Here is a 12,491-nt window from a genome sequence, read left to right as displayed (position 1 = left end):
AAACTACTGGCCATATTTAAGATACATTTTACTAATTCTGAAACATTTGGTCTTTATTCAGGAGAAACTATTTTGATTAAGAGAATATAAAATTATAAAAAATGTTACAAGTAGAAGCTACAAGCCATAAGTAAATTAATATATAAGCAATTTTTACTCATTCATTTTATTAATTGATGATCAAAGTTTAAATGAGAAACATAGAATTGAATAAACATAGAATAAGGATACAATTATTATTTGATCAAGTGACAAATATCCAAGTATCATTATTAACTTCACTTGAAAGTAAACATGTATACATACCTTGGCCAAACATATAAAACACATAAAGAATCTTTATCAAACCACCTCTGATAAATCTGCATATAAATATGCTTATTCATAGTAAAGCTATATAAAGGGACAAAAATAAATTTATTAGTCACTCTTTTTATTTTCTACTTTGATTAAATGCTAAAGCTCCTTACAACTCTTAGTAAATATAATTTAAAATAATTCACTGACCAATTATTTGAGGACTATTGGAAATGCTACTAGAGAAAGGTCTGTGGTTTAAAACTATTTAAGTCTTTAAAATCATAATATTTTCTGTATGAAAAAAGACAATGAAAGTAATTATCACATAATAAGATGTTTCTGACCCATTGTGCTGGGTCTTCAGAAGTTCGTATTAGTCACTGACTCCTGACTGTTGCACCTTAGAAAAGCGAGAATGAAGACCCCTGAAATTGTGACCATGACACAGTTTCTGATTGACGTTTTACAGGAGCATCTGGCTGTGTATGTAGGTCTCTAGACCTCAGCTATGGAAATAAAATGTCTCAGATGCTACCTGTCTCAGTTTGTAGTTCTCATGTTGTTTACAGAACCATTCAACCAGATATGCACTTAAATATATTATCCAGTTCTGAAATGGTGCCTAAAAATTCTAGAGTAAAATTAATTGGGTTCAAATTCACATCTGAGTTGGTTCAAATACAAGTTTATCCAAACACAAATGAGATATAAAAATAATGGAGATCAGGTGGTTAACTCTTTTTCTAGAAAGGACTGATTGAAAACTGGTTTCAGATGTTTATGGAGCAAGCAATTTTATGTATTTAGATGAAGAAGGTGGGTTTACAGATTTTGCCCACAAACAAAATAACAATATTTATCTTAGTGTAGGACCCAGGCTTTAAATGCATTGTTTCCTTTTTTAACTGTATGTAAGTCTAAAGAGGCAAAGATAGATGTAATGAATACCGTGAAAATTTAAGGGCTAATTACTTTTTGTACCTTGGAACAAACATGTATACTGTAACATAAAGGGAATGTTTTTAAAATTGTAACCTGAAGGAACTGTTTCTTAATAGTGCTACAAGTCCAGAAGTAAAGTATTATTATTATTATTAAAGTGCAGATGCTAGTTTCTACAGTTTGCAGGTGTGAGAACAAAGGTAAATCCAAAAGAACGCTTAAAACATCAACTCATTTCTATCAGACTTTAGTTCTCCTCTTGTAGGGCTACAGGAGAAAGCAAAAGAAACTCCAAGTTACTGGGTTCTCCAGTATGATGAGTACAGGTTGTCAAGGTGGTGCAGTAGAAAAGAAATGGGTAGAGTTGAATGTTAGCCCAGCTCCTAGATAGCTGTTGCAGCATTAGGCCTATCACTTCTCTTCTCTGAGCCTTAGTAAACAAAGGTAATAATACTTATTTCACAGATTACATGTAATTTTACACATTGCATGTGTGCAATAAATGATAACTGTTACTCTAAAAGGTGGGGCTTATTGAAGATATTAGATTGAACCATATAAAACTGGCATTTTTGTAGATAAAAAATAGCCGAATTTCAGACTTCATTGTAAGGTGATACCCTCCTAGAAACCTTGAGGACACTGTTACAGTGAGGCCACAGTGTGGAGGGCAAGGTCATGTTCCTTGGTGAGTTTTGAGTCAATGACCATGGATGGCCATTTTCATTAGTGACTAGTTTATAACATGCTGAAATAATATACACCATCATGAAGCTTAGGTATCTTAAACTATCCCATTCCCTACCCATAACATTGATCAACATTTTGCATCTTGCTAAAGTTAGCATATTAAACTCATTGCATTTGCATGCTCACACTTCTGTTCCATGCTGCTAAGAGTCACAAGTACACAAGAAGAATGGGCATTAACATATCGGTACACCTATCCTTTCTAATAATACCAGTAACATAGACAATCACGTTTAAACTTGTGGTGATCTTTCCTAAAAGTGTGATTTCAGAGTATTTTCCATATTGTTGATTTCCTTCTCAGTCATTTTCCTTTGGATTTGAGGCAGACGTTTCTGGAAATTTCCACTCAGCAGGATGTAGAGAAAAGGGTTAATGCTGCTGCTGGCATAGCTGAGACAGATGGAGAGGTAATAACCCACATAGAAGGCCAGTGTGGGCTGTTCCATCTGTAAGTTCACCAGTTGTATCACATGATAAGGGGCAGCACTTAGGATAAAGACTGCCACCAGCACCAGCACCATCTTTGTCAACTTCATCACTCTCTGTTTTGGTACACTGGGATTGCAACTGCAAAGGAAACAATCAGATAGACAGAGTATAAACAATCATAGAAATTACAGGGCAATATGTTCCTAGAACCTTTTGGACAGTTCATAATGGCTTTGCAGTGAAATACGAAGCTCATTATTATATTCCTATTTACTCAGAGCATTGTAATACATTCTTTTTTATTCTTGTTGAAAACTTTCCAAAGTTTCCAAAGCTGGAACATTTTTTTTAAAAATTAAATTTTTATTTTTATTTTTTGTGGGTACTTAGTAGGTGCGTATATTTATGGGATAAATGAGATGTTTTGATACAGGCATGCAATGTGTAATAATCATATCATGGAGAATTGGGTATCCATCCCTTCAAGCATTTATACTTTGTATTACAAACAATCCAATTACACTCTTTTAGTTATTTTAAAATGTACTATTATTATTGTCTATAGTCACCTTGTTATGCTATCAAATACTAGGCCTTATTTGTTCTTTTGAACTATTTTTTAATACCTATTAACTATCCTCACCTCACCTCCAGGCTCCCACTACCCTCCCCAGCCTCTGGTAACCATCTTTCTACTCTCTGTGTCCATGAGTCAATTGTTTTGATTTTTAGATCCTACAAATAAGTGAGAACATGTGACGTTTGTCTTTCTGTGCCTGGTTTATTTTGCTTAACGTAATGACTTTCAGTTCCATCCATGTTTTTGCAAATGACAGTATCTCATTCTTTTTTTGTGGCTGAATAGTACTCCATTGCATATACATACCACATTATCTTTATCTATTGATCTGCTGATGAATACTTAGGCTGCTTCTAAATCTTGGCAATTTAGATAGCCAAGCTTTTCAACTTATGTGATCCTATTTGTCCATTTTTGCTTTGGTTGCCTTTGCCTGTGGAGTAAGAAATTTTTGCCCAGACCAATGCCCTGGAGATTTTCCCCAATATTTTCTTGTAGTTTCAAAGTTTGAGGTGTTAGATTGAAGTCTTTAATACATCTTGATTTGATTTGTATACATAATGAGAAATAGGGTTCTAGTTTCATTCTTCTACATGTGGATATCCAATTTTACCAACACCATTTATTGAAGAGACTGTCTTTTTCCCAGTGTATATTCTTGGCACCTTTGTTGAAAATGAGTTCACTGTAGGTGTGTAAATTGGTTTCTGGGTTTTCTATTCTTTTCCATTGGTCTATGTCTGTGTTTTTATTCTAGTACCATGCTGTTTTGGTTACCATAGTTTTATAGTATTATATAAAGTCAGGTAATGTGATTCCTCTAGTTTTATTCTTTTTGCTTAGGATATATTTCACTATTCTGGGTCTCCTGTGGTTCCACATAAATGTCAAGATTGTTTTTTCTGTTTCTGTGAAGAACATCATCGGTATTTTGAAAGAGGTTGCTTTGAATCTGTAGATTGCTTTGGGTAGTATGAGCATTTTAACAATATTGATTCTTCCAATCAACGAACGTGGGATATCTTTCCATTTTTTGGTGTGTTCTTCAATTTTTTTCATCAATGTTTTATAGTTTTCATTATACAGATCTTTCACTTCTTTGGTTAAGTTTTTAGGTATTTAATTTTATTTGTGGCTATTATAAATGGGTTACTTTTAAATTTCTTTTTAAGATTGTTGACTTGGCATATAGAAATGCTACTGATTTTTGTATGTTGATTTTGTATGCTGAAACTTTACTGAATTTGTTATCAGTTCTAATAGTTGTTTTGTGTGTGTGTTTGTGTGTGTGTGTGTGTGTGTGTGTAGTCTTTAGGATTTTCCAAATATAAAATCATGTCATCTGTAAACAAGGGTAATTTGGCTTCTTCCTTTCCAATTTGGATGTCCTTTATTTCTTTCTCTTGTTTAATTGCTCTAGCTAGGACATCAATATTATATTGAATAACAGTGGCGAAAGTGGGCATCCTTGTCATGTTCCAAATCTTAGAGGAAAGTCTTTCAGTTTTTCCCTCATTCAGTATACTAGCTGGTGTCTGTCATATATGGCTTTTATTATGTTGATGTTGAGGTATGTTCCTCCTATACCAAGTTTTTTGAAGGTTTTTATCATAAAGGGATGTTGAATTTTATCAAATGTTTTTTCAGCATTTGATATTTCAATTTGATATATTGAATTTAAATGATCATATGATTTTTATCTTTCATTCTGTTGATATGATGTATTACATTGATTGAGTTACATATGTTGAATCATCCTGGCATCCCTGGGATAAATCCCACTTAGGATGAATGAGATTTCTAATATATATATATGTTTTGTTTTTTTTTTTTGAGATGGAGTTTCGCTCTTGTTACCTAGGCTGGAGTGCAATGGCGCGATCTCGGCTCATCACAATCTCCGCCTCCTGGGTTCAGGCAATTCTCCTGCCTCAGCCTCCTGAGTAGCTGGGATTATAGGCATGCGCCATCATGCCCAGCTAATTTTTTGTATTTTTTTTTTTAGTAGAGACGGGGTTTCACCATGTTGACCAGGATGGTCTCGGTCTCTTGACCTCGTGATCCACCCGCCTTGGCCTCCCAAAGTGCTGGGATTACAGGCATGAGCCACCGCGCCCAGCCCCGAGGTTTCTAATATATTGTTGAATTTGGTTTGCTGATATTTCGTTGTGAATATTTACATGAATATTCATGAGAGAGACTGACCTGTAGTTTTCTTGTTTTGATGTGTCTTTGTCTGATTTTGCTATCATGGTAATACCAATCTTGTAGAATGAGTTTGGAATTATTCCCTGCTCCTTCATATTTCAGAATAATTTGAATAGAATTTGTATTAGTTAAATGTTTGGTAGGATTCAGTGAAGCCATTGGGTCCTGGGCTTTTGTTTCTTGGGAGACTTTTTATTTTGGCTTTCATCTTGTTACTTGTTATTGGTCTGTTTAGGTTTTGAATTTCTTCCTGGTTCAATCTTGGTAGGTTTTATATATATAAAGGAATTTGTCCATTTCTTCTAGATTTTCCAATTTAATGGCAAATAGTTGCTCATGATAGCCACTAATGATCCTTTGAATTTCTGTAGTATCAGTTGTAATGCCTACTTTTTTATTTCTGAATTTATTTATTTAGATCTTTTTTATCAGTTAATCTGCTAAAGGTTTGTCAGTTTTAAGTTTCCAAAAAACCAGTTTTTTGTTTCATTGATCTCTTGTATTGTTTTTTTTTCCTTTCCAATTTCATTCATTTCTGCTTTGATCTTTAGTGTTTCTTTTATTCTACTAATTTTGTGTTTGGTTTGCTCTTGCTTTTCTAGTTCTTTAAGGTACATTATTAGACTGTTTATTTGACACTTTTTCATCTTTTTTTCATGTAGGCACTTAGAGCTATAAACTTCCCAGTTAGTACTGCTTTTGCTGTATCCCATAGGTTTTGGTATGTTGTGTTTCCAATATCATTTGTTTCAAGAAATTTTTTAACTTTCTTCTTAATTTCTCCATTGACCTACTTGTCATTCAGAAGCATACTTTCTAATTTCCATGTGTTTGTATAGTTTCCAAAAGTTCTCTTGTTACTGATTTACAGTTTTATTCCATTATGGTCAGAGAAGATGTTTGGTATTATTTCAATTATTTGAATTTTTAAAGACTTGTTTTGTGACCTAACATATGTTCTATCCTTGAGAATGATCCATGTGCTAAGGAAAATAATGTATATTCTGCTGCCATTGGATGAGATGTTCTGTAAATATATATTAGATCTATTTGGTCTACATTGCACATTAAGTTCAGTGTTTCTTTGTTGATTTTCTGTCTGGAAGATTTGTCCAATGCTAAAAGTGGGTTATTAAAGTCTCCAGCTACTATTGCATTGGGTCCTATATATCTGAGTGTTCCACTGTTGGGTGCATATATATTTTAAATTGTTATATGCCCTTGCTAAACTGACACCTTTATCATTATATATTAACCTTATCTCTTGTTAAAGTTTTCGTCTTTAAATCTATTTTGTTTGATGAAACTACTCATGCTCTTCTTTGGTTTCCTTTGGTATTAAATATCTTTTCCATTCCTTTTTTTTCAGTCTATCTGTGTCTTTATAGTTGAAAATTTGTTTTCTGGTTGTTATGTGGTGTTCTCTTCCTTCTTTCTTTCCTTCCTGTCTTCCTTTAGTGAAAGTGATTTTCTTTGGTGATAGAATTTAATTTCTTGCTTTTTATTTTTTAGTTTATCCATCATATGTTTTCTGACTCGAGCTTGCCATAAGGCTTACAAATACTATCTTATAAGCCATTATTTTAACCTTATAACAACTTACTACTGTTTGCATAAACAAGCAAAAAGAAAACTAGTAAAATCTCTACTAGTTTTATATCTTATTGTATTATCTATGTTTCAAAAGTTGTTGTAGTTATTATTTTTGATTGGTTCATTGTTTAGTATTTCAACTTATGGCAAAAATAGTTTACATACCACAGTTACAGTGTTATAATATTCTACATTTTTCTTGATATTTACTATTGCCAGTGAGTTTTATAACTTCAAGTGATTACTTATTGCTCATTAATGTCCTTTTCTTTCTGATTGAAGTACTTACTCTCTTTAGCATTTTTTGTAAGACAGGTCTAGTGTTGATGAAATTACTCAGCTTTTGTTCATCTGGGAAAGTCTTTATTTCTCCTTCATGTTTGAAGGGTGTTTTTGTGGGATATACTATTTTAGGCTATAAGTTTTTTCCTTCAGTGTTTAAATATGTTATACCACTCTCTCCTGGCATGTAAGGTTCAAAGCTGGAACATTTTCAGAGACCAAATAAATAACAAAGCATTAAATTATGACTCAATGTATGAAAATAAATATATCAGTCTATACTAATATGCATATTGAATAAAATGAGGAGAGAAGAGCCAGACCTTCTTTGCAGAAGAATTACAAATAATATAGGGATTCTTATATAGATACTCCTCTTTCAGTAGATGGAGCTTAATTCCCATCTTTTTGCTTCCCCCTTGAAGGTAAGCTATGTTTAGTGACTCATTTCCAAAGAATAGAATAGAGAAAGGGATAAACAGTAGTTTCATGGTGGAGAAACCTAGCAAACACCACCTTAACCGTGTAATCAAGGCTAGATAAACAGTGATATAATGTAGCTGTCATGTGACCCCTGATATACCGTGATGAGAAGAGTTGATTCTTTTCCAAAAACATGAAGTACAGTCTAATCATGATACAATACCAAACAATCCAGATTGGGAACATTCTACAGGATACCTGGATAGTACTCCTTAAGACTATGAAGGTCATGAAAAATAAAGAAAGAATGAGAAATTCACAGATTAGAGGACACTGGGAAGACATGATAACTAAATGCAATGTGCTATTCTGGATTGAATCTGGAACAGATTGAGGACTTTAACAAAAAAACTAGTGAAGTCCAATAAAGAATAGAATTTAGTTGGTCGGGCGTGGTGGCTCACACCTATAATCCCAGCACTTTGGGAGGCTGAGACGGGTGGATCATGAGGTCAAGAGATCGAGACCATCCTGGTCAACATGGTGAAACCCCGTCCTACTAAAAATACAAAAATTAGTTGGGCATGGTGGCAAACGCCTGTAGTCCCAGCTACTTGGGAGGCTGAGGCAGGAGAATTGCTTGAACCCAGGAGGCGGAGGTTGATGTGAGCCGAGATGGTGCCATTGCACTCCAGCCTGGGTAAGAAGAGTGAAACTCCATCTCAAAAAAAAAAAAAAAAAGAATAGAGTCTAGTTAACAGTAATGTAATGCAATTTTCTTTGTTTTGACAAATGTCCTAGATGATGTAAGATGTTAACAATGGGAAAACTGAGTGAGGGGTATTTGGAAACCCTGTATACATCTGCTGTACTATCTGTACTATATTGCTACTATCTACTTTTCAGAAATGCAAATTATTCTAAAATAAAACATATTTTAAGATTCCCATATTTGGCCGGGCGCGGTGGCTCAAGCCTGTAATCCCAGCACTTTGGGAGGCCGAGGCGGGTGGATCACGAGGTCAAGAGATCGAGACCATCCTGGTCAACATGGTGAAACCCCGTCTCTACTAATACAAAAAAAATTAGCTGGGCATGGTGGCGCGTGCCTGTAATCCCAGCTACTTAGGAGGCTGAGGCAGGAGAATTGCCTGAACCCAGGAGGCGGAGATTGCGGTGAGCCGAGATCGCGCCATTGCGCTCCAGCCTGGGTATCAAGAGCGAAACTCCGTCTCAAACAAAAAAAAAAAAAAAAAGATTCCCATATTTAATTGTTATTTCATATTTAGGCATTTAATGAAAATGTTTCTAGGACACGGGGGAAACAGATGAACAAAACTTGGGAATAATTTTAAAAGCATGGGAACTAAAAATTCTTTGAAGACAATGATTTCCCTGCAGTTTATCAGAGTAGGCACTGTCATTCCTCTAATTTCTTGCATGTGTATGAGATTTGTTTCATAAGATCCTCTTAGCATTTCTGAGAAGAGTGTCAGAAGCAAAATGATCTGATTTGGAGAATTGTTTTAAAAAGTCTCAGGCATTCTCTCCGGCTATTGGTGTCTGATATTCCATATGATTTCATTTTAACCTTATCACTAACTCAACTCCCTGGGATATATTTATAAGCTAATTTTTTTCTATAACTGTGGCTACTTCCTTTTTCTTCCCAAATGGACCATGCTTAATGTAAGACACAAAAATTAAAAGGTTGCACATAACATCTAAGATATTTACATATGCATGCAAATCTGCAGAATGAACAACAAAAACAGTTAAATAACCGTTAATAACAAATATAAAATTATTCTTGAAATAGAATCTTGAGTTCTGTATGCATTTTAATGAAACCATTACATCAGTGATTTCAACATTTGTCACTGAGAGATTCTTAAGCAGTTTATTTAGTACATGCCTTATTTTCAAAAAATTCTTTGTATAGACACATATCAATGTCCACATGTCTAAATATGGTATGTTTCAAATCACTGTTGCCTAAGTTTTTGTTGTAGATATCTTAGGCTATCAGAATTGTTCTTTCAACAAGTAAAGCAAAATAAGGCAAACACTTACCATCTGGCATCCTTATTCTGTTGATACATCTCCCAAGTATAGCATAAAATTAAAATATAGCACACCAAAATCAAGGGTAGAGGGAAAAAAAAAGTTGTTATCGTCAAATAAAGTGTATACCTGTAAAATGAGAGAGACAGAGAGAGAGAGACAGAGAGAGAAAAAGAGAGAGAGAGAAACACCACCATTATATTAATTGAATTAGAAATTGGCTTTTGCAGTTTCCAAGGTATGATTCTTTCATTTTTCAGAGTCCAGGATAAAAGTCCTTGTGGAAAAGCTCAAGATCTTTGGTTGCTTTATTGTAGAGAGGCCCTGATCTTCATTGTTCACTAACAATGCTTGTCTCTTCTCTAGCCAAACCCAACTGTACTGAGTGCAGAACAGGTGAGGCTACCTATTATTAATCTTCAGTGTTTAACAATGACAGGCAACAGTATGTAACTTTTATTGTATAGTAGGCACTGTTCTAAGCATTTTGTATATCTTTACCCATTGAATCCGTGAAACCCCGTAAATATGATGTCATTAATACCCTTACATTACAGAAGAAAAAACTGAGGCACAGAGGGGTTAAGTGGCTTGCCCAAGATTACCCAGCAGTAACTGGCAGGGGTAAAATTTGAACCCAGGCAAGTAGCAGGAGGTTGGATTGTCAGGTGAGTCCACTCCATTTCTGCACAGATGCCAAGTGTCCTCTTTCCTGACAGAATCCTAATCTCAGTGAAAGGAGGTAGGCCCAATTTATGTGGGTGTGGCAAGAATGGCAGAGAGAGCACATGGGACCAGAGGGAACCTGAATGCAACACAGTTGTTCCAACTTCAACTTAAAGACTTAACTCTAGGAGGAATAAGAGAGGTTGCAACCTCTAAATATCTTTTACAATGACAAACCAAAAATAGGAGAAGCAGAAGCAGATGTTAGTGCAAAATAGCACATCTTTTTTGTTGTTATTGTTTGTTCCTTTGACACAGGCCAAATTCGTATAATCATATAGTCAGCCTCAGGTTGTGCTCTCCTTTTAGATAGGTTGGGACCCATATTTATCTATTAACGCCAGTGATTAAGGACCTCTTCACTTTTCAATTGGCTGATGGCTTTTGTCTGTGAGGATAGCCAATGCTGGTGGGAGAAATATGAATAAACAATCTTATCTATGTTTCTTTTAAACAATTTTTACTGATGCATAATAGATATACATTGTTTCAGAGTATATGTGATAGTTTAATACATTCATATAATTTGTAAAAATCAAAATAATTTTTGGAATATCATCTTAAGTATTTGTCTTTTTTTAAATGCTAGAGACATTCAAATTATTCTCTTCTAGCTATTTTAAAATGTACAATAGGATATTTTAAACTATAATTATCCTGATTCATAAAACACTAAGTCTTATTTCTTCTATCAAAGTGTATCTTTGTACTCCTTAATCAACTTCTCTTCTTTACCCACTTCCTCTACCTTTCCTGGTCTCTGGTAACCACCAATATACTGTCTTTATGAGATTAAATATTTTAGCTCCCACATATAAGTGAGAACATGTGATATTTGTCTTTCTGTACTTGGCTCATTTCACTTAACATAACCTTCAGTTCTATTCATGTTGCTATAAATAACAGGATTTTGTTTTTTATGGATGAATGATAGTCTATTGTATATATATACTACATTTTCTTTATTCACATATTGATAGGTACTTAAAGTAATTACATATTTTGGTTATCTTAAATAGTACAGCAATAAACATGGTAGTACAGACATCTTTTTGATATATTAACATTAATATTGTTTCTTTTGGATATAAACCCAGTAGTGGAATTGTTGGATCATATGGTAGTTCTATTTTTAGTTTTTCAAGGAGACTTTATAGTGGCTGTAAATAATATACGTTCTCACCAACAATGTATGAAGGTTCCCCTTTGTCCATATTCTTGCCAGCATCCGTTATTGCCTGTCTTTTTGGTAAAAGCCACTTTAATTGGGGTGTGATGATCTCTCCTTGTGGTTTTGATTTGCATTTCTCTGATGATTAGTGATACTGAGCACTTTTTATTTACCTGTTGTCCATTTGTACGTCTTATTTTGAGAAATGTCTGTTCAGATTTTTGTCCATTTTTTACATTGGATTTTTTGAGGTTTTTTGCTATTGAGTTGTTTGAGCTTTTTGTATATTCTGGTTATTAATCACTTGTCAGATGGATGGTTTGCAAATATTTTCTTCCATTCTGTGGGTTGTCTCTTCACTTTGTTGATTGTTTTCTTTGCTGTGCAAAAGTGTTTTAGTATGAGGTAATCCTATTTATCCATTTGTGCTTAGGTTGCCTGTGCTTTTGAGGTCTTACACAGAAAAGTCTTTGCCCAGACCAATGTCCTGGAGCATTTCCCTATGTTTTCTTCTTGTAGTTTCATAGGTTCAAGTCTTAGATTTAAGTTTTAAATTAATTTCAATTTGATTTTTGTGTATGGTGAGAGGTAAGGGTCTAGTTTCATTCTTCTGCATATAGTTTTGCAGTTTTCCCAGCACCATTTATTGAAGAGACTGTCCTTTCCCCATTGTATGTTCTTGGCAACTTTGTTGAAGATGAGTTGGCTATAAATGTGTGGATTTATATCTGGGTTCTCTATTCTGTTCCATTATTAACTGTGTTTTTTTATGCCAGTACCATGCTTCTTTGGTTACTATAGCTTTCTAGTGAATTTTGAAGTCAGGTTGCATGATGCCTCCACTTTGTTCTTTTTCCTCAGGATTGCATTGGCTATTCAGGATCTTTTGTGGTTCCATATAAATTTTAGATTTTTTTTTCTGTTTCTGTAAAAACTGTTATTGGTATTTTGAGAGAGATTGCACTGAATCTGTACATTGCTTTGGGTAGTATGTCATTTTAACAATATTAATTCTTCCAA

At 34.2% G+C, this 12,491-nt stretch overlaps 1 protein-coding gene across 1 annotated transcript in view; it reads right to left on the bottom strand.

Annotated features, from left to right (window-relative positions):
• Positions 1-474: 474 nt before the first annotated feature.
• Positions 475-12,491, bottom strand: part of MCHR2 (melanin concentrating hormone receptor 2) — a 33,007-nt gene continuing 20,990 nt past the window's right edge. The window contains exons 4-5 of the mRNA XM_012444178.2: positions 9,584-9,703; positions 475-2,562 (exon numbers count right to left, since the gene is read on the bottom strand). Of these exons, the coding sequence (XP_012299601.2) occupies positions 2,247-2,562; positions 9,584-9,703 (436 nt within the window). The 3' untranslated portion in view covers positions 475-2,246. The remainder of the gene's footprint in view (positions 2,563-9,583; positions 9,704-12,491) is intronic.

The sequence above is a fragment of the Aotus nancymaae genome, unplaced genomic scaffold, assembly GCF_030222135.1.
Source record: "Aotus nancymaae isolate 86718 unplaced genomic scaffold, 86718_ANA_hifiasm-v0.15.2.pri h1tg000040l, whole genome shotgun sequence".
Lineage (NCBI taxonomy): Eukaryota > Metazoa > Chordata > Mammalia > Primates > Aotidae > Aotus > Aotus nancymaae.
The sequence above is the reverse complement of the archived record's forward strand: the minus strand, read 5'-3'. Positions and strand labels throughout refer to the sequence as shown.